The following is a 27859-nucleotide window of genomic DNA, read 5'->3' on the forward strand; positions in this document are numbered from 1 at the left end:
AAACTTGAGGCTTGATGCTTTCTCTTTGATTCTCTCTTGATTCTAGTTCCTTAATGTTTCTTGTTATTGATCAATGGCTTCTAAGCTTGCTTAAATACACCTTGAATCACTTCTGAATGTTGGGGATCATTAATGAAGTTTTTGGAGCCGTTTAAGTGTGAAAACAATTAATATTTCTGCTTGGAGCGTGGGGGGAATCGGTACCCCTCATGGGGAATCGGTTCCCTAAGTGTAAAATTCAAATATTTCGATCGTTAAACAGGGGGATATCGATATCCCCTATATAATTTAACATCTACACATTTACCTCCTTCATCCAAGTCAAGCTTTGTAAAAGAGCTCATTGGAGTGTCATGAGGTTTCCCATTTTTCAGTCCAAACTTCTTGAGCATATCTTTGACATACTTAGCTTGATTGATGAAGATGCCATCTTTTCTTTGCTTGATTTGGAGTCCCAAGAAAAATGAGAGCTCCCCCATCATGCTCATTTCAAATTCGCTTTGCATTAGCTTAGAAAATTCTTGGCAAAGAACATCATTACTAGAACCAAATATTATATCATCAACATAAATTTGAACTACTAATAAATCTTTACCTTTATGCTTTAAAAGCAATGTAGTGTCAACCTTCCCTTTTGAAAAACCTTTTTCAATTAAAAAATTTGACAGTCTTTCATACCAAGCTCTAGGAGCTTGTTTTAAACCATAAAGTGCTTTTGTCAATTTAAGAACATGATCCGGAAATTTTGAATCTTCAAAACCTGGAGGTTGTTCCACATACACTTCTTCTTTTATAAAACCATTTAAAAATGCACTTTTAACATCCATTTGATATAGTTTAAATTCATGAAAACATGCAAATGCTAATAACATTCTAATTTCTTCCATCCTAGCTGCGGGAGCGTATGTTTCATCATAGTCTATGCCCTCTTCATGAGTATACCCTTGAGCAACAAGTCTAGCCTTGTTTCTCACTATATTACCACTCTCATCAAGCTTATTCCTAAATACCCATATAGTACCTACAGTAGATTTATTACTAGGCCTTTCAACTAATGTCCATACTTTACTTCTCTCAAATTGATTTAATTCTTCTTGCATAGCTATAATCCAATGTTCATCTTTTAATGCTTCTTTAATATTCTTAGGCTCTATACATGAAATAAATGCAACATAATTACAAATATTTCTAAGAGAAGATTGAGTTGTTACCCCTTTGGATGGATCACCTATAATCTCACCATCCTTGACATAGTTGTACTCTCTTGGATAAGATACTTCCCTTTCTTCAATGGTTGGATTCTTAAGAGGATCATGAGTTACCTCATCTTTTGTTTCTTCCTTTGATGATGATTCTTCAACGTCATGTCTAACTTCATTTGTATTTATAATACTTACATCATCATTCACAAAAGAATCCTTCCTCGGAAGGGGATTATCATCGAAAACAACATGTATATACTCTTCTACAACTAAAGTTCTTTTATTAAATACTCGATAAGCTTTAGAATTTAAGGAATAACCCAGAAAAATTCCTTCATCACTTTTAGCATCAAATTTGCCAAGGTTTTCTTTACCGTTGTTCAAAACAAAACATTTACATCCAAAAGGATGAAAATAGCTAATGTTAGGCATTTTATTTTTGAAAATTTCATATGGAGTTTTCTTTAAAATTGGCCTAATCATTACTCGATTTACAACATAACAAGCGGTATTTGTGGCTTCCGCCCAAAAATATTTTGGTAAATTATTTTCACAAAGCATGGTTCTAGCCATTTCTTCTAAAGTTCAATTTTTTCTCTCAACAACTCCATTTTGTTGAGGGGTTCTAGGTGCTGAAAAAATTATGTCTAATACCATTAGAATTACAAAACTCAATAAATCCAATATTTTCAAATTCAGTGCCATGATCACTCCTAACACTAGTTATAAAGTAACCTTTTTCATTTTGGATTATTTTTGAAAATGTGATTAAATGTTCTAATGCTTCATCTTTAGTGCTTAAAAATAGAACCCAAGTATATCTAGAATAGTCATCTACCAAGATAAATGCATATTGTTTTCCACCCAAGCTAGTGGTCCTAGATGGCCCAAAAAGATCTAAATGGATCAATTGTAAAACTCTACTAGTTGATACATCATTAATGGATTTAAAAGAAACTCGCTTTTGTTTTCCTTTAGCACAAGCATCACAGATTTTATCATTATCAAATTTTAGTTTAGGCATCCCTCGAACCAATTCTCCTTGAACTAACCGTTGCAAAACACTCATACTAGCATGTCCTAGTCTCCTATGCCATAACAAAACATCATGCTCATCCCTAGCAACTAGGCACAAAATAGTCATATTAATAAAATCTAAATGCATCATGTATATATATCCCTATTTTATGACCAACAAGCATAATCGAAAATAGATGCAATGTCAATCAATTTTGCAATCATTTAAAATAAAACATTGTATCTTTTATCAAAATTATTTTTCAAAAGATTATGCTTTTAACCCATTCACATATAAAACATTATGCAATGTTGATTATAGAGATTAAGAGCACATGCATAAAGTTTTTGAAAATATTATGCATTAAAACTTTATAATATTTAAACAAAAATCTATGCATAAACATTAAGAAAAATTTTAGGTCAAAATTTTGTAAAACCAAAGTTCTTGAAAAATCGATATCAATTGTTACAGAGATATCAATTATTTTTTAAAAACAATTTTGACCAAAAATTAATTTGATGAACTAGAGTTCATAAAACATTACCAAAAATTATCATGTTCATCATACAATATTTTTCAACATACATGAGATAAAACATAATTCAACATTTTAAAACCTCATGCATGCATAAACTAAATGAGCAACCAAATAATAAAAACATTAAGTTTAGAGGTTACCCATTCCCTTTTTATGTGTGGCTAGAGCATCTTAAATATCATCATCTTTAACACCATTGCTCTCACACACCTACAAGAGACATTTAAGTAGATTTTGGTATCCAAATTGCTTTGGATCCTTGAACATTAGTTTCAATGCCTCTTGTTCCTTTTGGAACCCATACTTGTCTAATTTTAAATCGTTTTCCTTTCTTTAAAGGACAAGTATGTTCCTTATGACCATGATAATGACAATGTGAACATATTGTTATTATTGAACTAGATGAATTATTTAGAAAGATCTCTTTTTCTCTTGTTAAACATTCAAACTTATCTTTCAAATTAAAATTTTCTTTTTCAATACTTTCAAATTTCATTTTTGAGAGTTCTAAATCCTTCTTCAAGATTTCATTTTGATTTTCAAAATCCATTTTCATTTCTAGAAGAAGTTTGTTTAATTTGAAAATTTATTTTTCAAAGTTTTCAGATTTTATTTTTGAAAGCTCTAACTCCTTTCTCAGCATTTCATTTTGATTTTCCAAGTTTGTTTTAGCTTTCAAAAGAAGATCATTTTTAGCAATAAATTTATAAATCAATTTATTGTATTTGGATTTCATGGTCTCAAAAAATAATTTATCATAAGCATCTTGTAACTCATTAAAAGATTTTGAATTTGATATATTTGAGTTAGAAGATACCTTTGGCTCTGTGAAAGCTAATAGAGACATCACTTTTATTGGTTCTTCTTCTTCCTTGTCTCTATAGATCTCCTCAAGCTTATCCCACATTTCCTTGGCACTTGAACAAGAAGAAACTCCTTTATATACATTAGGATCAATTGCACAACACAACATGTGCATAGCCTTTGAGTTTTGTTGAGCTTCCTTCCGTTCTTGAACACTCCACTTCTTTGCCTTCTTAGTAGGAGAGGAATATCCTTTCTTGATTATCATCCAAGCTTTCATATCAAATGCTTTGATGAATATCATCATACACCTCTTCCAATGACGATAATTTGTTCCATTGAAGTGTGGAGGCACGTCAATAGGTCTGGACTCTTCCATGGATAATGAACCGGAAGTTGACGCCATATTTATCAATTTATCTCTTCATGGATCGACTTAAGAGGCAATTAAACCTTCAAACGAGTGAGGCTCTGATACCAATTGTTGAGTTAATCGATTGACGAATATGGCCAAGAGGGGGGTGAATTGGCAATAAAAATTTTGGTAGAAGCTTTTACAGAAAATTGAAAGAAATTTGCACAGCGATTTAGAGTGGTTTGACTTTCTCAACCAAAGTCTACGTCCACTACCTTAGCTATCCACACTAAGGATTTTCCACAAATTCACTAATTTGTCTTTCTTTTGAGGACAAAGAGTAACCTTACAAACCCTCAAGAATTATACCCCAAATTCTTGAGAACACTCTCTCCCAAAGAGAACAATACAAATTTGCAAACTTACAAGGAAATCCTCACAAGGTAGGTTCTTTGCACAATTCTAGAACAAAGAAAAGAACACTCAAGAATAATACAATTGAGCACAATAAGTGTTCTTGAAAGCAAAATTAATATTGAATGAAAAATAGGCTTGAAATGCTCAAACTTGAGGTTTGATGCTTTCTCTTTGATTCTCTCTTGATTCTAGTTGCTTGATGTTTCTTGTTATTGATCAATGGCTTCTAAGCTTGCTTAAATACACCTTGAATCACTTCTGAACGTTGGGGATCATTAATAAAGATTTTGGAGCCGTTTAAGTGTGAAAACAATTAATATTTTTGCTTAGAGCGTGGGGGGAATCGGTACCTCTCATGGGGAATCGGTTCCCTAAGTGTAAAATTCAAATATTTCGACAGTTAAACAAGGGGGAATCGGTTCCCTCTGGATATTCTGGAATTTTTGGCTTTGAAACGGTTCGAAATACTTTGTAAAATTGTTTTGAAATTATTTTAAGATTAAAACTTAATTTTATACTTACATAAGGATTAAAAATGACTTTTAAAAGATTTGGAGTAATATTTTGTTATTCGAATAATTGTATCGAATATACTTAGAAAACCTTATTGGAAAATCTTAAAATTCATTTATCTTAATTTGTTATATCGAAATATCAAAATGTTTTCAACACATCCAATGAGGGAGAAGAAGTTCATAATGAGAAGAACTTGTTCAACCTTAGCTTGATTCATCGCATATGGAGTTGAATCAACAACACCTCACTCGAGGGATCAACATTTTCAGTAGAGAGTTCATAATGAGAAGAACTCATCCAATGAGGGAGAATAAGCTCATAATGAGAAGAACTTGTTCAACCTTGAATCAATATTTTCAGTAAAGAGTTCATAATGAGAAGAACTCATCCAATGAGGGAGAAGAAGTTCATAATGAGAAGAACTTGTTCAACATTAGCTCGATTCATCACATATAGAGTTGAATCAGCAACACCTCACTCGAGGGATCAACATTCTCAGTAGAAAGTTTATAATGAGAAGAACTCATCCGATGAGAAAGAAGAAGTTCATAATGAGAAGAACTTGTTCAACCTTAACTTGTTTCCATCGCATACGGAGTTAGAACATCACCAACATATCGTTCGATTTCATCAAAAAATAAGGTGGATCAAACATTGTCATCTCACTTAAATCCATCATATAAGTAGTTGGATTAACATCATTTTGGGTCAGCCATCGCAGAAGATAGTGGATTGATATCCCCAGTGGAGAGTTCATAATGAGAAGAACTCATCCAATGAGGGAGAAGAAATTCATAATGAGAAGAACTTGTTCAACCTTGGATCAACATTTCTAGAAGAACCCGAGACTGGAAGAGAAGAGACCAAGATAAAAAAATGGCACTCTTTTATCTTTGCTTCATTCTCATTTCACAGTAATTAGCAAAGAGGGGAAGCTGTGAGCACCGTTTTATTTTTTTTTATCTTACCCATGCTAGTGCATATACATCCCATGTGGAGCCACATGCACCCCATATGCCATTTCCAGCTCCCCAGCAGAAGACTCACGCATGAGGCACACCCAACAGCAGCTTGTGCCTCCCAAGAAAGCCCATAACTTGTCGGCCAGCACGCTCAGTTCCTCATTACCCATGACCTGTTGTTCCACGAGCACACAAACCGGGATTGTTGCCCATCCTCCACCGAGCAACCTCATTCCCTACTTCACCACTCCCAACTAAACACATTAGAAAATCAATAAATTTGTTTCTATGTTTTAGAATCTTGGTATGGGTATATAGCCCTAGAAAATGAAGCAATGTAAGAACTTTTACGGGGCAATAAAATTACAGAAAAAATTTTACTCAGCAATCAAAATTAGAACCTAATATTTGAAGGTATTCGAATATTTTTCTTTCGTTTAATGATTTTTCTATACTATTTTTAGGGGAAAAATGAAAACGAAATAGAAGTGGGGTAAGATTTTACCTGGGGTTGTTGTGTTCCTCGCTGAATCAGGTAGTAGGGGAGAGGATACGAATCGGGTAGTGTAGTTTGGGCATCGATGCCGCCGCGCGTGGTGGCCTGAGTGAAGATTTCATCTTCTTTGGGTGAGGGGTTGTCACCGTGGTTGAGAGAAGAAGAAAAAAGAGTTGAGTTATGGTGAGTTTCGTGCAGAAATAATTCCAGAAAATGGGTGATATGTTGATATATTAGGATTTTTGGGAAAATCACGTTAAGATCCCTAGAGCTTTAGCGTGTTTAGCATTCTGGTCACTAGTTTAGGGTTAAATCATTCTTTTGGTCCTTTTTGTTTAAGGTGATTTGTTTTTCAGTAACTTTTTTGGGTTAATCGAGTCTTAGGTCCCTTCTAGTTTAGCGGGTTTTATGATTTGGTCCTTAGTTTCTGTTTATTTTCTGTGATTTACGAATTGGATACATGATTTTACATTATTTTAATTTCGTCATTTGTTGAATGTTTTTTTTCTTTCGAGATTTGGCTACTGATATTTATGTTTTTCCGTTTTAGTCATGTATCTATGGTTTTATTATGATTCTGGTGCTTCTATTTTGTTATTTTCTTATTTCATGACATGATATTTGTTTATTAATGTTTAGGATACTAAGGTTACTATGCATTTATTGTTGTCACCATGTAATGAGTAAAATCATATGTATATTGTTTATTTATACCATAAAAGTATGTTTAAGAGCCTCATTAGCATAGTTTAACTGATTACATAATTGAATTAAGGGCAATATTTATTTATTTTAAAATATTCAGAAGGCACAATCTTAAGACAACTATATGTCCTTTTCCGATATTTTAAAATAAACAAATATCCCACTAGAAAAACCTTTAAAAATTTTGATTGCATTTAAAATTGATTAATTTTGAAGGGAAAATGAAATATTCACTATTTTAAACTTACCGAGACAATTCGTCTAATTTTATCAAGGATTGAGTCTCAGTATTTTTAAATAATTGAATATCTCTTATTTCTTCTAATAATATATTTAGGATTGATGGGTTTCATTTATTTCTTTGGTTGAATAAAAATTATTTTACTATTGAATTCTTGGGAAAATCATTATATTCCTTTTATTTCAGTTAGAAAGAGAAATATTCGTCCTAAAGTATTTTAGGGAGTATTTTCTCTTTAATTGGAAATATAGGAATATTTTCTATTTTTCCTTAGAATTTTTTGTTCTACAATTTTGTTTGGTTAAATTTGGAATAATGGAATTGTAATTTAAATATGTATTCAAATTCTTAGATTTCTACTAATTTGAGACAATATATAATCGATAGGTACTAATTTTGGGCGTTGTGGGTGTGCTTATCCTTCCCCACACGTAACCGACCCTCGAACCCTTCTTATTACTAAAAATAAATTTCTGGTTACACGTAGATCGTTAAATCTTTTAAAATGATATTTTTCTTTAGAAAAAACTCTTTTAAAAGAAAATTTTTGAGTGTTCTACCTACCTAACACAAAAGGTCGATGGCGACTCCGAAACATTTCTTTTACAAAATCGGGTTTTCACAAAATAAGTCGAGACTCGTCGTATTGCCGGAAATCGATTACGACAACATTAATCCCCTTTATTTCTCGTTTTTATTTCTTCGTCAAGCGGATTGTATCACCAACTTTTCAAGTCGAATCAAGACAAAACTCGGATCACAAAAATCTTAACATCTATCGACAAGAAATAACTGCCCATTTTGTGAAGGTCCTTCAAGTACCGGTAGAACTCATAAGCACATGTTCCAATAAGCTAGCCAATAAAAAACTCAAGTTTACTACACTGCAAAACCACCCCTGTTAGTAATAGATTCATCTACAATGTTAGCTCCGGTAGACGTTCTATGATACCAATAACATTTAGTGTTTATAGAGATTTAGCTACATATTCAATTGTTTGGAACCAATAAATACAGTTATTTGATAATATTACAAGACTGGCTTTTATGACTGAGAATCCCATTTTGAGGGTCGTCAATTTGTCACATCTTCAATTGCTAACATTACTAGAACTCTACAATCTACCCTTGGAGCATAGAGAATACTATAGAACATAAAGCAACATACAGATTTGATCAAAAAGAGATTGCAGCCTATAAGATGAATCAGCTGAACATACAATCAAACACTTGGATATTAGAACAGAAAGTGATTCAGCTACAAATGGGGCAACGGACCAAACCGTTCTCATTACAGTCCGTACACCTGACCACCGCCATGTTCCTCTCCGACTCTTGTGCCACCACCGCCATCTTACAGCTACCGTTGCACCGAAAGCAGGGCAAAAATTTCACATCCCCACAGCCATCACAAACCTCCCCAGCTCTTTTCTTCGGCAAACTCTTAATTAAATCCCCAAAACAACCTTGGTCCACCATCCTCATGACTTCCTCCGCTCCCCCAACGTGCCTCCCCTTAATGAAAACCTGAGGCAGCGTCGCTTGGTTTGTCCCTTTTAATAATTCCCGTAACTCTTCCTTGAAGCCTCGATCCATCGAAATATCCCGCTCGCAAAAAACAACCCCGTAGCTTTCAATCGCTGATCTAACCGCATTGCAGTCTTCGAATGTCTTACGGATTCCCCTCAACGTCGTCGTATAAAGCACCACTCTGTTTTCTCCGTTTGGTGGACATATATTCTCGAATTTGTCGAGCGGCGCTGGTTTCAGAATAGCTTCACTTCCGGGATCGTATTTGTTTAGCGGTGGAGAACTCGAAAAATGAGTCTTCGTGACGGTGCCTTTTTTGTTTAAATTAGGATCGGCGTTTTCCTTTTCGGGGAGCATTGTGTTTGGGAAACAGAAGCTCTCGGCCTGGAATTTATCCAGCAGCGAAGATCGTGAGACCCGCGGCTTTGGAACGCTGCCGCTTTGAGAGAAACGGAAGCTATTGGTATCGAGTCCGGACATGAGCTCCCAGGAGTTAATGATCTCGGGTCGGGCAGGGACGAGTCTGGGCTCTGACCAGAGCGATTTGGACTCACTGAAGGTGGATTCGGAGGTGACAGATGGCTCTGGAGAGGGCGGCGTAGCGGTGGATTGCGACGGTGGGTCAAGAGTGAGTAGCCCATAGGTGGTGGAAGTAAGCGAAACAATGTGGTGACCGAGTGCTGTGCTACCGAGTTGAGTGAACTCGTCGTCCCGGTTCAGCAAATTAGATGAAACACAACCCATTGCCACAACAAAAGGTGGAAGCTAGTAGATGTAGACAGATGCAAAGATACAGGCAATTTCTTTTTCCCGAGCTTGGGGAGAATGATAAATTAATTGATTGAAGACATAAATAGTAAATTATTTGAATGATAAATTAATTTAAATTTTAAATGGAGTTTAAAGCTTTCTTTTTTTTACAAGTGTAAGAAGTAAAAGTGAAGGGTACAGGGAAAAGGTGAGTTATTCAAATTTATTTTTGGTGGGAGACTGCGTTTGGCAAATGGCAGCCTGGGTTTGGGCTCTCAATTTAAATAATTCAGACTAAAACTGAATAGTTACATCAACATGTGTCCGCGGTGCATCGGAAAAGTAAAGGCTTGTATTTTTATTTATAAATACTTTTTAATAATTTAATAAAATATGCCTAAAAATAAAATTTAAAATTTATTAAATAAACCACTATTTCTTTTAACACATAAGATAAAAGTCATGTCACTTCAATTATGTATTTTAAAAACATAATTAAAGAAATCGTTATTATTCTTAGATGTCACATGTTCGAGTATCAGTAGTCGTAGTAGGATGATTGAGCATTCATTGTCAAATGATTGAAAGTATTTAAAACAGATATTACTTTGTAATCATCTTAGCTTAATAAAAAAAATGTATTTTAAAAATATTTTATGAAGGTCATCTTTAAGTATTTGATTAGTGCATCTACCTGTCTTTAAACTCTTAAAATAGTGGTTATATGCACATTATATGTTATTTATATCATGCGATAATAATAATGTTTGATTCATGTTAATTATATAGATCATAAATGGATCGAGGGATAGGGATGATAATTTAACTCGAAATCAATGGGTCTTGATCTGATTTGATAGGGTAGAATTTTCTAATAAAAAATTCAAATTCATATCGAATTTTTTAAGGGGGTGAGATCGGGTCGGGTCAGGTTTAAGTGGAGGGTGAAAGAACTTCAATCCAACCTAATTCGAGGATAATAACGTACTTTCCTTAAAAGAATATTATTTTTCTAATTAAGTCATTGTTTTATATCAGGTCGAGTCAAATTCATACTCTAAAAATTCGGATCAGGTTGAAATCGGGTGGAGGATGTATTTTTTTTGTTGGGTCGGATCGAGTCATATTTATACTTTAAAATTTCGGGTCAGGTCAAAATCGGGTGATGGATGTATATTTTTCAGATTGGGTCAGATCAAGTCGTGTCAGGTGGATGATATATAATTTTCGGGTTAGGTTGAGTTTGGGTGGATGGTATTTTTTTGGGTCGGATCAGATTGAGCAAAAACCCGACCCAACCCCACCTATTGCAATCGCTACCGAGGGGATAGGTGGGGGTAGTTGTCCCCTTTAAAAATTTAAATTATTCTATATTTTAGATTTTTTATGTATATTTTCTATTAAAAATCTATTTTTGCCCATCTAAAATTTTATAAGTTCGTTCTCCACTAAATTTTATAAGATTCGAACTCAAAACCTTGATTACATGATATCAAACTATTTACCACTTGAACCAACTATGTTGTTAAATATGACTTTAAAATGTCAATAATTGTTTTTTTTTTTTTGATAATTAAGAATTGTGAAGTTTGTGATGTTATGATGCTTTATTGGTATGCCATTGTGTAATCTATATGTCGTGTGTATAGGTTAGAGTAAGTCGATGCACAATTAAAACTTGTTTAATTATGATTTTGACTATTTGTGCATATGATATTGGTACCGTGGGCCAGTATCAGTACAGTATATGTATAGGGGTATCACTACTAAATTGAGTTTTGAAATTTGGAAAGAAAAAAAATCAATATTGGTGTTGTTCATCTAATATTAATATTGTTCTAAAGAAGTATTATTATTGAATGAGTAATATTGGCACCATCAGTGAATAAAGTTTGATATTGTTCAATTTAGTCCTTGATTGATTGGTGATGATTATAAAATGATTCCAAAGTATGCATATTTATCCAGATTGGTCCCTAATGTATGAGACTTTAATGATCATTTAGTCCCTAAAATTCATAAATTTATTAATTAAATATCTTATATTCGAATTAGGTTTAAAGGTATTGATTGCGGTTAGTTGTTTAATATCGTCGATCCGATTCCCAACTAGACCAAGTTGAGAGTGTTACAAATATTCCCTCATCAATATCAATACTCTATTTATTTTATCAAACTTCGAGTATAAAATTATTATTGATACTTAATCAAAGTATTGATGTCGTCTGGTAGAGTATTGATACTCTACCAAGAGTATCGTTACTTAAGATTATCTAACAACAACAATTTTGTAATTAATATAGGAGTATCGATACTATGCTTAAAATGTATATAGTAGTAGCAATTAATGTGCAGAAATAACTCTTTAAGGGTTATAATCACTCCCACACCAAACAAAACCAAACGAATAGAAAAAAATGAAGGTGTATATAAACAACATCAAATAACATATTTGAAGAGAAGAGATAATAGAGAAAGCTTGTGGAATCCATTTTGAGCTAAAAGGAGTAATTTACAATCTATTCTTATTTGCTTTAAAAAGAACACTAGCAAGTGTATTCATTATAGTTCTTTCTATTAGTGTTCTTAAGTATTTTAGTGCTTGAATTGTGCAAACATCTTTCCTTATGAAGATTTTAATGGTTTTCTAATTGTATTTTTCCTTTTTGAGATAGTTGTCTTAAGATTCTGAATATTATTTTTAAGGAAATTGAAAGGTTTGTTGGAAAAAATCGATGATTTTGGAGCTTTAAATGAGAAATTGATTCAAACATTATTGAGTAAAATGTGGAACAATTGTTGGTTCGTGAATGTGTAAGATGTGCACGATGTGGGTAACATAAATGTATGAACCAATCGTGCACTCTGTCAGCTTGTGGATATTTTAATCCAATTTTAAAATATTTGCCTCAAGCAGAGCATATCTTTTCAAAATTCAGTTTTGGAATTAAAAGAATAAATATTAAAATGTTCATTTAATCCATACGATAATTTTAAAAATTGCTTGTTATGGTTATTGATTCTCTTTTATTAAATCCTTTATTAGGTCAAAAATTTCCAATAGTGTACTATGTGAAACCCTTATAAAAACCGTGTAAACTTGTTAGGTTAAACACAATTCAAAAAGAAATTTTTTCTTCTCCTCTAGTTTTTTTGGTGATAGGCAAAGGCAAGAAATAGTTCGTGATCTCTGCAGCAGTGCAATTGTAGTTGATCATCTAGTTGTTGTATCTTGGGAGATAGACGACCAACGATCTCAAGCACCATAGGAGTGGCTAAAAATATATCTTAAGGAAACTGCGCAGCTATAGGCCTCAACTCATTTTCAATCGATTGTTCTATAAAAAACGTGTATTTATTTCTATTTCATTCTTTTTTATTATTTCAATAAAATTTTCTCTCGTTTTTATCGTCTCGTATTGTTATATTTCTAACAATCTTAAGACAAATTCTTTCTTCTACATTTCTTTAATCTTAGACGATTCGAAAATGTTGAAAAAATCATGAAAAGCAAATTAATTTGTTTTCAATATTTATCCTACAGTTTTATCGGGTTTGCTCAAAGTGGAAAAATCTATTTAAATAGAAATTGTAATTAAAGTAATGTTGGTTTCTATTTTTTTAGAATGTTGATTATGTAATAAAGAACTAATTTGATTCTTTGCCTAGAAGGATAAAAATTTCCATATGTAGTTGTTGTCGTTGGGCAGTTAAAGAATTAATGTGATATTTTTTATGTCATGGTATTATTTGATAATATAATTATGATAGGATTCACTTATAAAGTGTATCATGATATTGTTCATGAAATTAAGTGTACAATATTATTATCTTGTAAATATTTTTGGCCTTTTAATGTAGAATATTAAATATGGCATGAATACATAATATATTTGGTATTTATAATTATTATTAAATATTATAATAATTATTAATTGTGTTTTGGAAACACTATGAATTTTAATACCATACTAATAATTTTTTTTGAGAAATTTTGTAGATACAAATAGGTTTGGAGTTTAATCCATCGCATTTAATTATTGGTTGTCAAAAGTAAAAACCAAAGGGTTAGTTCCTTTTGATCATTGTGTAGCCAAAAGTAGGGGTGAACATTTGCTCAAGTCGAGTCAAAAAATTTCAAGTTATTCTAGTTGACAAGCCGTATTTTACAACTCGAACTTAACTTGAAAATTTCTCGAGTCGAGTTTAAAAAATTCGAGTCGAGTTATTCGAGTTTCTATATTAATTTTATTATAATTATTTATGGTATTATAGCAAGGATTTATTTCAATTTTTCGACTTTCTCTGACCATTTAAGATATATATATTATATTTTTTCACATTATAATATTATTTAATAAATAAATACAAACCAAAATTATAAAACATATTCATAATATTATATTTCAAAGAAAGTATTTTGAGGGTAAAATATTGATGAGAATATAAAGGAGTCAAGGAATTGATGGGAAGGAAAAATTTGCAAACAATTGTAGTCAAAAGGCCATATTGAATAAAATGCAAAGATAAGGGACCTAATAAAAAAGAGAGAGTATGTTTTTAGTAAAAAAATAGTAGAAATTGAAGTTCCATAGGTATTCTATTGTAGTAAATGAGCATGTGGTTCAAATTCCGTTAAAAAAGAGGGACTCACAATAAATGATGAATTGAAGAAAAAAGGAAATTATGAAAAATTGAGGACTAAATTGAAATATAAAAATTATTATCAAAAAGAGGAATTGAAAGTACATGTGTTTTTTACGATGTTTTAGGAGCATGTGGTTAAAATTTGGTAAAAAATGAACTCAAAATGGAGGAGAATTAAAAGAATAATGAAATCATGGACTAAATTGTAAAATATTAAAATATTTAATCAGATTTTTGTTTTTTAGAGTAACTCAAAATTTCAAATCAAATTGAACTCGAAAACCAAATTGATAATATGAGTTGACTCGAATAACTCAACTCAAATAACTTGAAATTAAAAAAATAAAATCAATTTTTCACGTCAAGTTTTGCTCATCCCTAGGGGTGAACGTTCGATCGAGTCGAGTCGAGTCAAAATATTTTGAGTTATTCGAGTTGATGAGTCTTATTTTGCAACTCGGACTTAATTTGAAATTTTTTTGAGTCGATTCGAGTTTATAAAATTTGAGTCCAGTCAAGTGAAGTCGATTTTTTGAGTTTTTGTTTAAATTTAATTGTAAATATTTATAATATTATAATATTATTTAATTCCAATTTAAGTGACTTTCTAGAACCATATATACAATAAAAATATATTTCTTTATATTTTTTTCATACGTGATATACATATATCATACAAAGTCTAATGACTCGACTAAAACTTGACAATAAATCTACTAATTACTAATAATTTCAAGTTATTCGAGTTGTATTTTATAACTCGATTTGAACTTGAATTTTTTTGAGTCGAGTCAAGTTTATGAAATTGCAACTCGAACTTAGTTCAAGTCGAGTTTTTTCGAAGTTGAATCGAGTTGAAAATTTTAGTTTTTTGAGTCAAGTCGAGTTTTTCTCACCCCTACTCACCCCAGCCAAAAATAAAATCAAATGATTAGTTCCTTTCGTTATTGGATTGTCAAAATTAAAATCAAAGAATTAGTTCCTTTTGATTACTCAGTGCTGAAATTAAAATCAAAGGATTATTTCTTTTTTATTATTGGTTGTGAAAAATTAAAATAAAAGGATTAGTGCATTTTGATTATTGGGTTGCTAAAATTAAAAGATTATTTCCCTTTGATTTTGTTTGTTAAACAAAATCAGGTTGTCGTGGTATATCTATTTCGGCTTTTAGTGCTACTAATCTTATCGTTTAACAAAAGATATAACCTTAAATAAGAAATAAACCATTGGATTTATTTCATCATTAGAATATTGTGTTGATTCTAACTTTGTAAGGAAAATAAATTGTTTAATTTATTTCCTTGTGAATCTTGAATGATTCTAATTTTATAAGAAAAATAAATCGTTGAATTTATTTTTCTTGAGAATCTTGAATGATTTTATCTTTTAAAAGTAAATAAATTGTTAAATTTATTTTATTGAGAATCTTAAATGATTTTATTTTGTAAAAGGAAATAAATTGTTAAATTTATTTTCTTGAGAATCTTGAATAAAGAGACAAATTATTTTATTTCTTTTCTTAAGAATCTTGAATGATTCGATCGTTTAAAAGGAAATAAATTTTTGAATTTATTTTCTGTGAATCTTATATGATTTTGGTTTGTAAAAAAAATAAATAGTTGAATTTATTTTATTGTGGATATTTAATGATTCTATTTTGAAAAATAAAATAAACCGTTGAATTTATTTTTCTATTTTGTAAAAGGAAATAAATCATTAAATTTATTTTCTTGTGAATCTTATATAATTCAGGATTGTAAAAGGAAATAAATCGTTGAATTTATTTTCTTAAAAATTCTGAATGATTCTATATTATAAAAAAATAATTCAATGGATTTTTTCTCTCTAAATCTTATATGATTATGTTTTGTAAAAAAAAATGAATTATTAAATTTATTCTCTTGGAAATCTAGTATGACTCTACTCCGAATAAAGAAATAAATCATTAAATTTATTCTCTTGAGAATTAAGTATGATTCTATTTTGTAAGAAATAAATAAACCGTTGAATTTATTTCTTGGAAATTTTAATATGTTTGTAAAGTGAGATCTTATAAATAAATTTACTTTCGGGAATTTAATTTGTCGCATTTTAACGGGTTAATTAATCTATTTTTTCCAAACAAGAAGTAATCTTAATAAACATGGGTTGTTCAATTTTGTAAAATTGACTACTGATTCTATTCAACGGAATCTAGAAGAATTGTTTCTGATGGATATCTTAAATCAAAGCATGAATTTTTTTTCTATGATGTAATTACATTCTCAAAGTTTTATCTAATGCACGTTATGAAGTGCATGATGTTTAAAATGATTAAAGAATTATGAATGATATTTGACCATAAATATGAAATGAAGATATTAGTACTAAAAAAAATTTAGTGACCTAGTTATTAAATTCATAATGATAGCACAAACAATGGGGAATAAATATTTTATTATTTTCATTGATGCTAGCAAAAAGTATTGTTATATATATTTGCTAAAATTTACTAGGATGGAATTTGGCAAAATAGACCCTAAAACGAACTTAATACGTCAAAAACATTAGTGCTGGTACATATACATTTATGCAATGGATTATAACAAATTTAGTGAAAAATCCTCATATTCAAGAGAAACTATTCAGGGAGATTAAAGGGTTGTAGAAGAAGATATGAAAGATGAGGATTTACAGAAGATGCCTTATCTGAAAACAGTAATTTTCGAAGATCTAAGGCGTCACCTACCTACACATTTTCTGTTACCAAAGATGAAAGAGGAGGATTTTGTGTCAAATTTAGTTTTTGAAAAGCTGTGGATGGATATAATGTTGATTTGTCTGAGAAAAAAGAATTTTCTCAAAGCATTCCAGTAAAGGTAAAGTAATAAAGGCAGATTGTAGAAATGAAGAAAAATAAGAAAGTATTTTTTTTAAATTTATAAATGTTGCCATAAAAAAAGAGACACATGTAAAAATATTATTAGTGAGGCACAAAAAGGGACATATAGAAGGGACAGAAGATTTCTGTTCTTAAATAAGAAGGCATAAATTTTTGTATTTGCAGTTACAGAGACTGTCAAATTCACAAATGTGAACCAAAATTAAATTGTTATCCTATCAACTTCAAAAAGGAAACGGCACAAATGTGTGTGTATATGTATATATAAAAGAAAAAAAAATGAATTATCACATAATTTTTATTAACGTTGTCACCAATTTTGATGATCAGACTTCTACTCAACTTTCAAGTTGATCCCCGCACCATTTTCTTCAATCATTCTCCATATGTATATAATTCTCAATGAATGGTATCACAGTTCAAATTCATCTTCAAGCTTCAACTGCTCTGCAGCAGCCTCTTCTTCCTCGTCATCAATCACAAAATATGGGTTATGTGGCTCTGGTTTGAACTTATACCCAGTAAACACATAAAACACAAGCGTAGCCAATTCTCCGGCCACCTCACTAGTCCACAGATACTTATACGAAGTAATGGTCACCAATGCATAAACCACAACTCTAGTAAAGTAAATATAACAGATAACAACAATGTAATACTGCCTGAACAGAGTGAGTTTCATCAAATTCACCGCAGCTTTCCCATTGGTCTTAGCCGCCTCTCGCAAGTTCTTAATCGACCAAACGATGGGGAACAACACCGCGCAACAACAGATGACATCGACGAGCAGAACACCTGTTTCCACATCATCCAGTCGTGGCCAAATGGTCCGGTTTCATCGATGACAATCTGGGCAACATTAGCAACAACTTGAAGTGGAATAACGATCATCAAGACCTTCTTTTCCTTGTCCTGCAAGTAAGGTTTCAAAAACGACCACCCAGTACCGATCAAAACGATCAACGTGAAAAGCATCACCCCTTTCAAGAAACTGAATATGTAAAACAAAACATCCCAACCATGAGCGCTTCCCGTTCGTTTAATATAAGACTTATCCTCAGCTTCACATAACAAATTGACTGCTTTTAGAATAACCACGGCCAGCATGAAGAAGTGGATCCTGAAAACGGTGAGTCGTTTTATGTAAAGTACGTAGCCCCAAATCCCAGCCAGAATGAAATAAACGAGGGCGAAGAGGAAGTAAACCCTAGGGAGAATCGTTTTTCCGGCGGAGAGATAATCGCGCTGGTTTTCCTTACCGTCGAGATTGTACATCTCCGATCGGACATTCATCGAAACTTTTACGTGATTAAGGCAGTTGGCGAACACGAGCGTGTATTGATCAGCGTTGTTCTCTTGGTAAACGGTGTTGAAACTGGAATTGCCTTTGAGGGACTTGAATTCGAAGACGAGTTTAACGAAATCGGAATCAAGGGCGCAATTGATGTACCCGTCTTCGAGCTGTAAAAGCACTTGCATCCAGGCGTCGCGCGTGCAGAGGAAGAACCCGACTTTGGTCATATCGAGATCCGGGTTTGGGTTGAAAGCTGATGTCGGTGACGTTGAGTTCGAGGCGGCCGGTGTGGGTGAACCCGAACTCGTCGAACGGGATTATGGACGTTCATCTTGTTGGATCTCAGTCAATCGAATCTCAGCACGAACAAAACGAACGAAAAGGGAGACGAAAAGGAGAGGTGCACAACATCGATGGATCGCCATGGGAGAAAATGGAAGACGATTATGGCGTAAATCTGATACAAATATCGATCTACAGTTTGCTATGTGATCGTCCAGAATTTTATGCTTTAGACAATTACAAAATTAGAACCTGTTTTCATTTAATTGCTAAAAGCAACCGATTTGAAGTCAGAATTTTCCGTACATGTAAGGGTATTATCATAATTTCCTATAGAGGAAAATCCGTTTAAACACGTGTTTAATAAATCTTTTATGTGATTATCCCGTTCATATAAATGTTAACGAATCCCCCTAACTTTACTTATTTTTTTATATTAGTTCACAAATTTAAAACAATTCTGATTAAATCCTTTAATTATCAATATCATTTTGATCATACTTTATTCAATCCATGACGGATGCAAAGAATATTTAGGGGGATGTGTTCACATAAAATCTGAATTTCTTTATATTAATTATCATTTTACTATAAGTGACTACCTTAAAATTTTATCTGTGTCAATTCTATTAAAAAATAATTAATATTTATGGGTCCACACTTAAAAGTATTTCTAGATACACCAATAAATCAATTGGTCAATATAGATCTAGTGTACTAAAAAGAGACCATGCCATTAAAATATAAGAAAGTATTTTAACACATCACATCCAATCTATCTATATAACATATATACCCTACATTAAATCTGGTTTAGCATTTAATGTCCAAGCTTATGTTAAGCTAATGGAAGTACTATTTATACTCTACGAATACCATTTTTCTAGAGGCGGTTCATCCATGCATGCAAGTTCTATAGCTTGAATCTTCAAACGCTGGTTAGAAATAATCATCTCAGCAATCTTCAAACGAGGTTAGAAATAATCATGTCCGGAAGAACTTTAGGAGGAAGTTAAAGAGATGATGATGCCTATTTCATTTTTAGGGGTATATTTGACTGTTATTTTTGATAGGAGCTGTTCCATACTCATCATATACCATTTGTTAATGAGATCAATTGGATTATAGTGGTTATTGATGGTTATCTCTTTTAGTTTGGACAATAAATTACAACTGCTTGAAATTAGTTGTTAACCGATGTCGAAGTGCTTTGTCTTGTAAGGAGGTAGAGAAGAGAATATAAGTAGATAGTTTCATAGAGGTTTATCCCATCTCTTGATCATGCTCAAGAGGTTTTATAGTCACGTCTGTCAGCTGTAGGTTATATGAATATTTGTAGGATGGCAGGCTAAGTAGATCGATCATGATAATGATGAATTCGGTTCTAGTAGATCTCATAGGCTTGTCAGAGGTCATATCAACTATTCGAGATTTCCTGAGATTTAGGTCTTCGAGACTATTTCTCAAGACACGTTTCTTTTATATCTTTTCGAACTTGATGCCGGAACGTTAGGTAAATTTTAAAGTCTTCCAGCGATTGCAAGGCACAAGAATGACACATTAAGAGGAATTTTTGCCAGCAGAGATTAATATAAGTTTAAACTAAAATCAAATATTATTATGTTAGATTAAAGTTTGTGTATTAAATTACATATTTTAATAAAGTCTATATAAATTTTAAAATTTGCAAAAAGTTTAGGCCTGTAGTATGGGTTAACGACCTATAATAGCAGGCCGGGCGAGTTTCCGGAAGAGCGTGTAATTCCATGCTTGTTTACTTAGATATATCTAGAAAAATATAGTAAGGTCATTCAAGGCACATTCACGATATGTATTTCTGCAAGTCTAAGACAGTAATGATTTTTCCTTGTATTCCAATAAAGTGGAAACCGTAGTTTGAAAACCTGAAACTAATAAAAATCCATCACAGCATGAATATGAAAAATGGAAGCGTTTGTTTCACTACATAACCTTCTCTTCTTTCTCATATTCATTGTTTTAGTTTGCGGTCCCTATCCCCGCGAAGAAAGCAAGAGCACCAACAAATGGTGCATTAATATAAGTGGCTGGCTCAGATTGCTGATAATTGTTCCGGTCATCCGCGAAGTTGTCTCTACTATCAGGTCCGCCTACGACGGCTCCAACAAGGACATTCGGATTCGGTGAGCTAGCATAGAGGTACTGGAACCCATTGTCGCAGGTTATGCGACCAGGGTGCGCCTGAATTGATGGAACCGAAGAACCTCTATGGTGCACATGCTTTGGATATCTGTCTCCAAACCCAACCATATATGACATTTTGGTTGGATTATCACCTAATATGTAGTCCACTTGCTTCTTCGCTTGTGCTACGAGGCTCGGTGCTGTTACAGTCGACGCCCCGCATGTGACAACTCCACCATTAGTCTTAAGATATTTGGCGTATGTCAAGAGGAGGAAAGATGTGGTTGTCACATATTGCAGGTTGCTTTCACTAGCTTTGTAAAGAAGTCCCCCTGTGTATATTGTGCCTGGAAGCCAGATGTTCCTGGGATTAATGAGCATATATAGTTGTCTGAATGTGATTTGTATAATTCAAACTCCGACGCGCTTTTCTCCAAAAAGTCCTGTTGAAAAAAAAATCGAAATCAATTTCGGCTCGATGTCGGTTCGGGATGGGGAGATTGCTGGAAACATATACCTTGGAAAGAAGGACCTTTGTCCCAGCTCTTTATCATCCCAACTGAAGGAGAAATCATCATTATCTGATCCCATGGTGTGGCCATTGGATTGGATGTATGATAAGTAGGAATTATCCTGCGTGGCTCGATGAATCCATGATGCTCCCCAGAGAAGCTCATCCTATATGTCCATACCATTTTGATTAATGATCATGGTTAACCACTTAACCTCCAATGGAACAAGAGCAAAGGGTAAGTCTACCTGGTATCCAGAGTAAGAGCAGTAAAATGGGCAGACCGCGAGTTTAGAGAGTCGCTGTAAGACCCTCGGTACCTGTCCGCGAAATCGAAGAGCTGCATAAACAAGTAGAGATTGAAAACATCATAAAGATGTCGAGAAAGATATTTTCTAGTAATTTATGTGGATGTTAATTCATTACATTCTTGGCTGTTTGAAGCAGCCTGGCAGAGTAGGAAGGGTCGGAGTCCTTGAACACTATCGAAGCAGCAGCTAATGCAGCGACGGTCTCGGCGCTACATCGGATCCCGGATTTTGAGCAGACACCTTGTATACATTCCGTGGGGTATCCATATCCTCTGGTCTCTCCCAACACTTGTGATCCATGTTTGGATCTCCCACCTGCATCATCATAATAACAATAATTTAATGATATGTATTCAAGTGCAAACAAAGATTATCATGTAATGCTCACTTGAACGTATAAAGTGCCAGGGGTAGCAGTAGCTGCTTTTAAAAGATAATCAGTGCCCCAACGGATGGCGGTCTTTGCATCTCCGATCTGACTCTGCATCGAGCTGCCGAATTCAATGACACTCCATGACAGCATTGTTATAGTGAAGGCCATTGGGAGGCCAAACTTTACATTATCTCCAGCATCATAATAGCCGCCCACCAGGTCCACCTGAGTTCTAAAACAAACCAAAATCGTCACTTTGTCCAATTTTAATGACTACCCCAAAAACGTTAGTAGGTGTACACATACGTGATAGGATGCACCATCGGACAAACCGGAGTTGCCCCTCCATTTGAGGCGCTGGTTAGATGGTAACCGACCAGAGCGTTGCCCCTCGAAGAAGAGAATAGACTTTCCGAGAGCATCGGAATAATCTCGAGAAGTGAAGCAGTAGAAAGTAAGGTGAGGGAGAAGAGACTTAGACAAAGAATCTGCATTATTGTTATGGCAGCAGCCATTTTTGCTGGTTTAGTCCTTTGGGAATGGGGATTGTGTGATAGAAATGGAGTTTATTTATAGGGAAAAATTAGCGGGAAGTTGTAAGTTCGTTAAAATTCATGCAGGTCACGGGATCAACTGCGTAAATTTGGACGACACTGAAAACTTTATCCGAACAGAGATATGAGGAACAGGGAAGCTTTGAAACAAAAGCATAGCTTTGGGCGCCGTAATTAATGCCGTGCGAGTTTTTTTGAATTTCTTTTTGGTCTTTCGTGGAGAATGTAATTGTCCCTATCCGTAAAGTCACGGATGCGTGTAATAAAGCTGAGTCACATGAGCCTACGCCCTCAAATGCTATGTACTTTAACATTCTTTAGCGTGAACTCTGAACCCATCAGCAGCCATTTTTGGTTGATCCAATTGTCTAATAATTCTATCATAAAATTTTATGAATTTACTATAATGATTATGATTCGCAACCTCTTAATTTCGGTAAGAGAATGCCATCTTTTAAGGGTAAAGTATGTAAATGGTCCTTGACTATAGAGTACTGTTTTGTTAAATCATTGACTATTAGAAGTTACAAAATAATCCTCAGGTGTTGTTTTGTCGAGTCCCTGACCTATTAAAAGTTATGAAATGGTTGCTCGACTATTCATATATTCAAACTCGTCTTTTTTTTAACAATTTAGTGATCGTCTGAGCTGGATATTAACATGTTAATTGACATATGATAAAATCTGATCATAGAATCGTTTGATATGTATTTTATAATCAACTCTATGTTTACATTATGTCGTCGAATCAGACTTCAAAACAACGACGGTGCCAATAGACATCACTAAATTATGATTTTATCATATCCAAGTCAGCAGGTTAACTTCCACTCATGCAACCATCATTTTTTAAAGAAAATGACGAGTTTGAAACATATGAATAGTCATGTGACCATTTCGTAACTTTTAATAGTCGAGAGACTCAACAAAATAACATCATATAGTTGGAAGACCATTATGTAACTTTTAACAGTCGAGATATTCAACAAAAAGCTATAATATAGAAACCATCTGTATACTTACCTTATGTTTTAAATTCTTCTTTTAAATATTCAAAAAGAAAATAGTTCAAATTTTTATGTGTGACAGGGTTAACGTCAATCCGGAAATCATGTGATTAATTTGGGAACATAAGAGAGGTTAACCACCCCCTAAAATGGGAAAAAAGAATCACATGATTAGTCAAGGAAATCAGGAATCGGTTGGCTTCTAACGAATTCTGCGGCTTTGATTTGGGGACTTCTTTTTCAGAGACGGCCTAACAAAAGCAACCTGTAGTGGTGCAGTATTTCTGGAAAATTCATTCCCGTGCATGACATGGTATTGACCTGAGAATAGACTTTTAGTTTTAGGGCTATAATTTCAACATTTACATGTGATCTTTACTCATTTCTTCAGTTCTTTCGTTATAAAACGAGGCGAGATGAGTGTCACGTGTGTTCCTCTTACATTTTAAAACCATTTAAGCTCGTGATCACGACCTTTATATTTCTATATTATTCATCATTCCTTTCGGATATATAACAAGGTTCTTAGACAATAATCCTACATGAGTACGTGGCATCATAATTTGATAGATAAATACTTTTAAATTAAAGCGATTTACGTGTTATTTTAAATTCAATAAATACAAGAGAAGCTTACTAACGATCCGTTGAACTAGTAAGATGATACACTATATTCTTTAAGTAAGGTCTGAGTTTGAATTTTGATATTTGTAAATGGAGTAAGTTGGATTAGAGAATTACTCTCATATTAATATCTGTAGTATTTGATCCAGAGTAGTCATTTAATAGATCAAATAGTTTTATTGGATAAACCTCTTGCACTTATACCTGTCAAATTTGACGTGTACCCGATTACTCAAATCCGAGACTGATATAGATTCGAATATGATAATCCAAAGATGATCTGAAACCCGAAATAACTCAAATTGAATTTTAACGACTGGATTTTAATTGGACCGAAAGTAAACCAAATCGAAATCAATCCTAATCGAAAGTAACCCAAACTGAATGGATAAGATGTACTTTAGGTTATGGGCTGAAAAATGATGTGTTAATTGGGCTATTTTTGTATTTGGTTTTGTAATATTGGCATGCAAAATAGATTAATAGATATTAGTATTTATTTTTATATTTTAATATTAGTATATGTATTTAATACATAAAATAAAATCAACAATCGAAGTTATTTATTATTATAATATATATTTAATATTATCACTAGTAAAAATTAACAACAAATTGTTCTTCCTCTTAATTTTATTGATCAATCCAACTTTTTTTTAATTTTGTTTAACCAGCGGCATCACCGATTTTGATGCTGGTTGTCACCCGCTGGTTATTTTTTATTTGTTTTATAAGTTTTTTAATAAGAATAATTATATCTCTGTGACATTTTTTTGCCTTTATGACACGTTTATATCTACCTTTGTGGCACGTTTTTCTTGCATTTTGGTAGCTTACGGTTTTTTACCGTTGTTTTCGTTTATTTTTTATCATGATTAGATTTGACATCGACACGATTGATAAAGATGACGTTTATTTGTTATCATGATGTCTTTCCTGATTTGGACCATCGATTATTTGGATATGCGTTTTGCTTCGTGGATAGTTTTCTCATCGCTTGACTATGATTTACGATTTTCGGTAGCCTTCAGTAGTTGCATCCCCTTTTGTGGTTCGTTTGTTGATGCGGTCAGATTTGCTTATATTCTTATTTTGTTAGAGCATTGATTAGTTTTTGTAATTTTTTTTTGTCTTTGTTTGATCTAGGTGGTTAGTTTTGTGTCAATGGTTATAACAAAATGCCCTAATTATAATTTTGTTTACGTTTACGTTATACTTGTAAATCTTTATTGTAATTTTGGATATTTTTCATTTTTAATAAAACTAGCGGCTTTCCATAAAAAATTGTTAAAATAAATTCAAAATAAATTAAAGGTTTGATATTTAAAATTTAATAAACTTGTTAAAGTTGGACGAAAACGAGTTTTTACGCACGTTTCTCATTATCCCGTTATGATGGAGGAGAGTTTGCTAGCATTAAAGAATTTGAAAGGTTAGTTTTTGAATTTAAATTTATTAATTTGATCTTATAGTATTTATTTACATGATTTAGATATTTTAAATAATTGTATTTGTAAACATATATTATTGTTATTGGATTATATTTGAAATATTTTATTTAGAGACGCAATAATTGATTTTGGAGTAACCAACAATTATTATTATTGATGAGACAAACGAAGTTTCATATACGTTTCTTTACTTTCATTTTGTTTAAAGTTTAAAGTTTTATATTTGAATTTTGAAACTTTAGGTTTGAGTTATATAAGATATTTGGAGAATGCAATTTGGTTTGATGATTTTATAGACTCGCTATTTAGGAAATAGGAACTGCCTATTTGGAAAAATATCGAGATGATTATCAGCCTTGGGTGCTTGTTTGTTTGATGTTCAAAATTATTTTCTTGAAATATGTTAGTTTTAAGAAAATATCAAAAATGATTATTAGCAGATTATGTTTATTTGTCAACTTGTATATCATATTATGTTTACTTATATCATTGCATTGACCTGCTAATTGCACGTTGCTTGTTAAACAATAAACATCATGTATTGTGCTATGTTACATATTGTTATCAAAATGAGGTTTGCTATATTATATAGTAATGCTTGAGGTGAATTATGTTCTGTTTGTTAAACTATATGTACTATTGTTACTATGCTTGATTGTAAAACTTAATTTTAATTTGTTACTCGGATCAGATACTCGAATTTTGCGAATATCAGACTTGCAGACACTCATTTGTTATGGTATATGAACCAAAGCATGGTTAATTTTTTTTTTAAAATTATTGAGTACCCTAAAATGAGGATACCCTAAACCACCAAAGTCCAAGCTCAAAAAATATTCGATTATTGTGTTCAACTGGAGTTGAAACATATTTTCCCCCACTTAGAAAGAGGTATATATATAGGGGAAATTGTTCACGATTTAAACCTAAAGAAAATCAGGACCAAGTCAATGCAAGTTTTCGTTAAACAAAGTAACTTTAAAAACCTATATTATTATAAAAAAAATTGATAGTTGTGTAAATCTTAGTTTTAATAAATTTTTCTATTTTGAGATTTTGAGATTTAGGGATTTGAGATTTATGTTTTATGTTATAGAGTTTAAAATTTAGAATTTTAAATTTTAAGATTTTAGAATTAAAATATACGGATTATGAAATACAATCTGTGTATCACATAATAACTTTTTATTATTTAAAATAATATTATATTACTATTAATAAATTTTATAATTAAATTCAAATAAAAACTTCTACGACTATTTAAAGCAACAATTCAAAAACTCCAAAAATAAACTGATCTAATTCCCACCGATTTCCGGCGTTGTCCCAAGTAGGGATGTGCACGGGGTTCCGAACCGATCCAAATCTATTGGGTAAAATTTTCTTTTTTAAAAAATAAAATTGGATTGGGTCTAATTCGAATCCGATGAAATATATATATTTTTAGGTCGGATTCATCTTGAACAAAAGATGTATAAATTTCAGGTCGAGTCGGATTGATCGAATCCGGACCCAAACTCGACTCGCCCATCCTAGTCCCAAGAACCATCTTAAATGCCTTCTCTTCCTTCATATGTTTTCATCTGAAGATGAGACTAAACCCAAACTTTCACATGATTGAAAAATTTAGCTAATAAAATGACACCGCAAACTATGTATTAAATTAGTATTTGATTTTAAAAAAGTAAATCCAAACTTGAATTTATCTAATTCAGTTCAATAATTCTTTTTATTAGTTATATATTAATAAAATATTAAAAATATTTTATAATTAAATTTAAGTTAAAAATATTTTTATTATCTAAATTGAATTCATAGTTATTTTTTTAGCATGTGGTGATTATAAGGGTAATATATGCTCAAAATTTGTAAACATATTTTAACATATGTATCCTAAAAAAATAATTGTTTGAATTCAAAATCTCTCGACAAAATAACACACCACTGAATCTATTATAAGTATATAGTGATTATAAAAGATAATATATATTCAGAATCTGTAAACATATTTTTGGGGTGTTATAAACTGATTCCGTCGGTAGATATATACGTCTTTATCTGTAAACATATTTACGATGAAGACTTGAATAAAATTTGACTCGTAATCTTTAAAAATTATAGAAATTTATTTATACATATTATACATTAATTTAATTATAATTTCGAATATAAAACAATGCCGAAAAATGAGCAAATAAAAATCAAGGCTAATATAGCCTGAGCA

General features: G+C 32.3%; 1 protein-coding gene and 2 pseudogenes across 1 annotated transcript; all 3 read right to left on the reverse strand.

The window, feature by feature from the left end:
* Positions 1-8431: 8431 nt before the first annotated feature.
* LOC120139390 (uncharacterized protein At5g39865-like) lies at positions 8432-9578 on the reverse strand. The gene has a single exon (XM_039154627.1). The coding sequence runs from the start codon at positions 9529-9531 to the stop codon at positions 8512-8514; it is 1020 nt and encodes a 339-aa protein (XP_039010558.1). The 5' UTR covers positions 9532-9578; the 3' UTR covers positions 8432-8511.
* Positions 9579-17341: 7763 nt separating this feature from the next.
* LOC120139388 lies at positions 17342-18846 on the reverse strand (annotated as a pseudogene).
* Positions 18847-20489: 1643 nt separating this feature from the next.
* On the reverse strand, positions 20490-22520 carry LOC120139384 (annotated as a pseudogene).
* Between the last annotated feature and the right edge of the window lie 5339 nt (positions 22521-27859).

The sequence above is a fragment of the Hibiscus syriacus genome, unplaced genomic scaffold (assembly GCF_006381635.1).
Source record: "Hibiscus syriacus cultivar Baekdansim isolate YM2019G1 unplaced genomic scaffold, ASM638163v2 tig00110745_pilon, whole genome shotgun sequence".
Taxonomy (NCBI): Eukaryota; Viridiplantae; Streptophyta; class Magnoliopsida; order Malvales; family Malvaceae; genus Hibiscus; species Hibiscus syriacus.

What these genes read in the sequence shown, in the direction of transcription:
- LOC120139390 (XM_039154627.1), bottom strand. Translation starts at nt 9,531, where the DNA reads ATGGGTTGTGTTTCATCTAATTTGCTGAACCGGGACGACGAGTTCACT.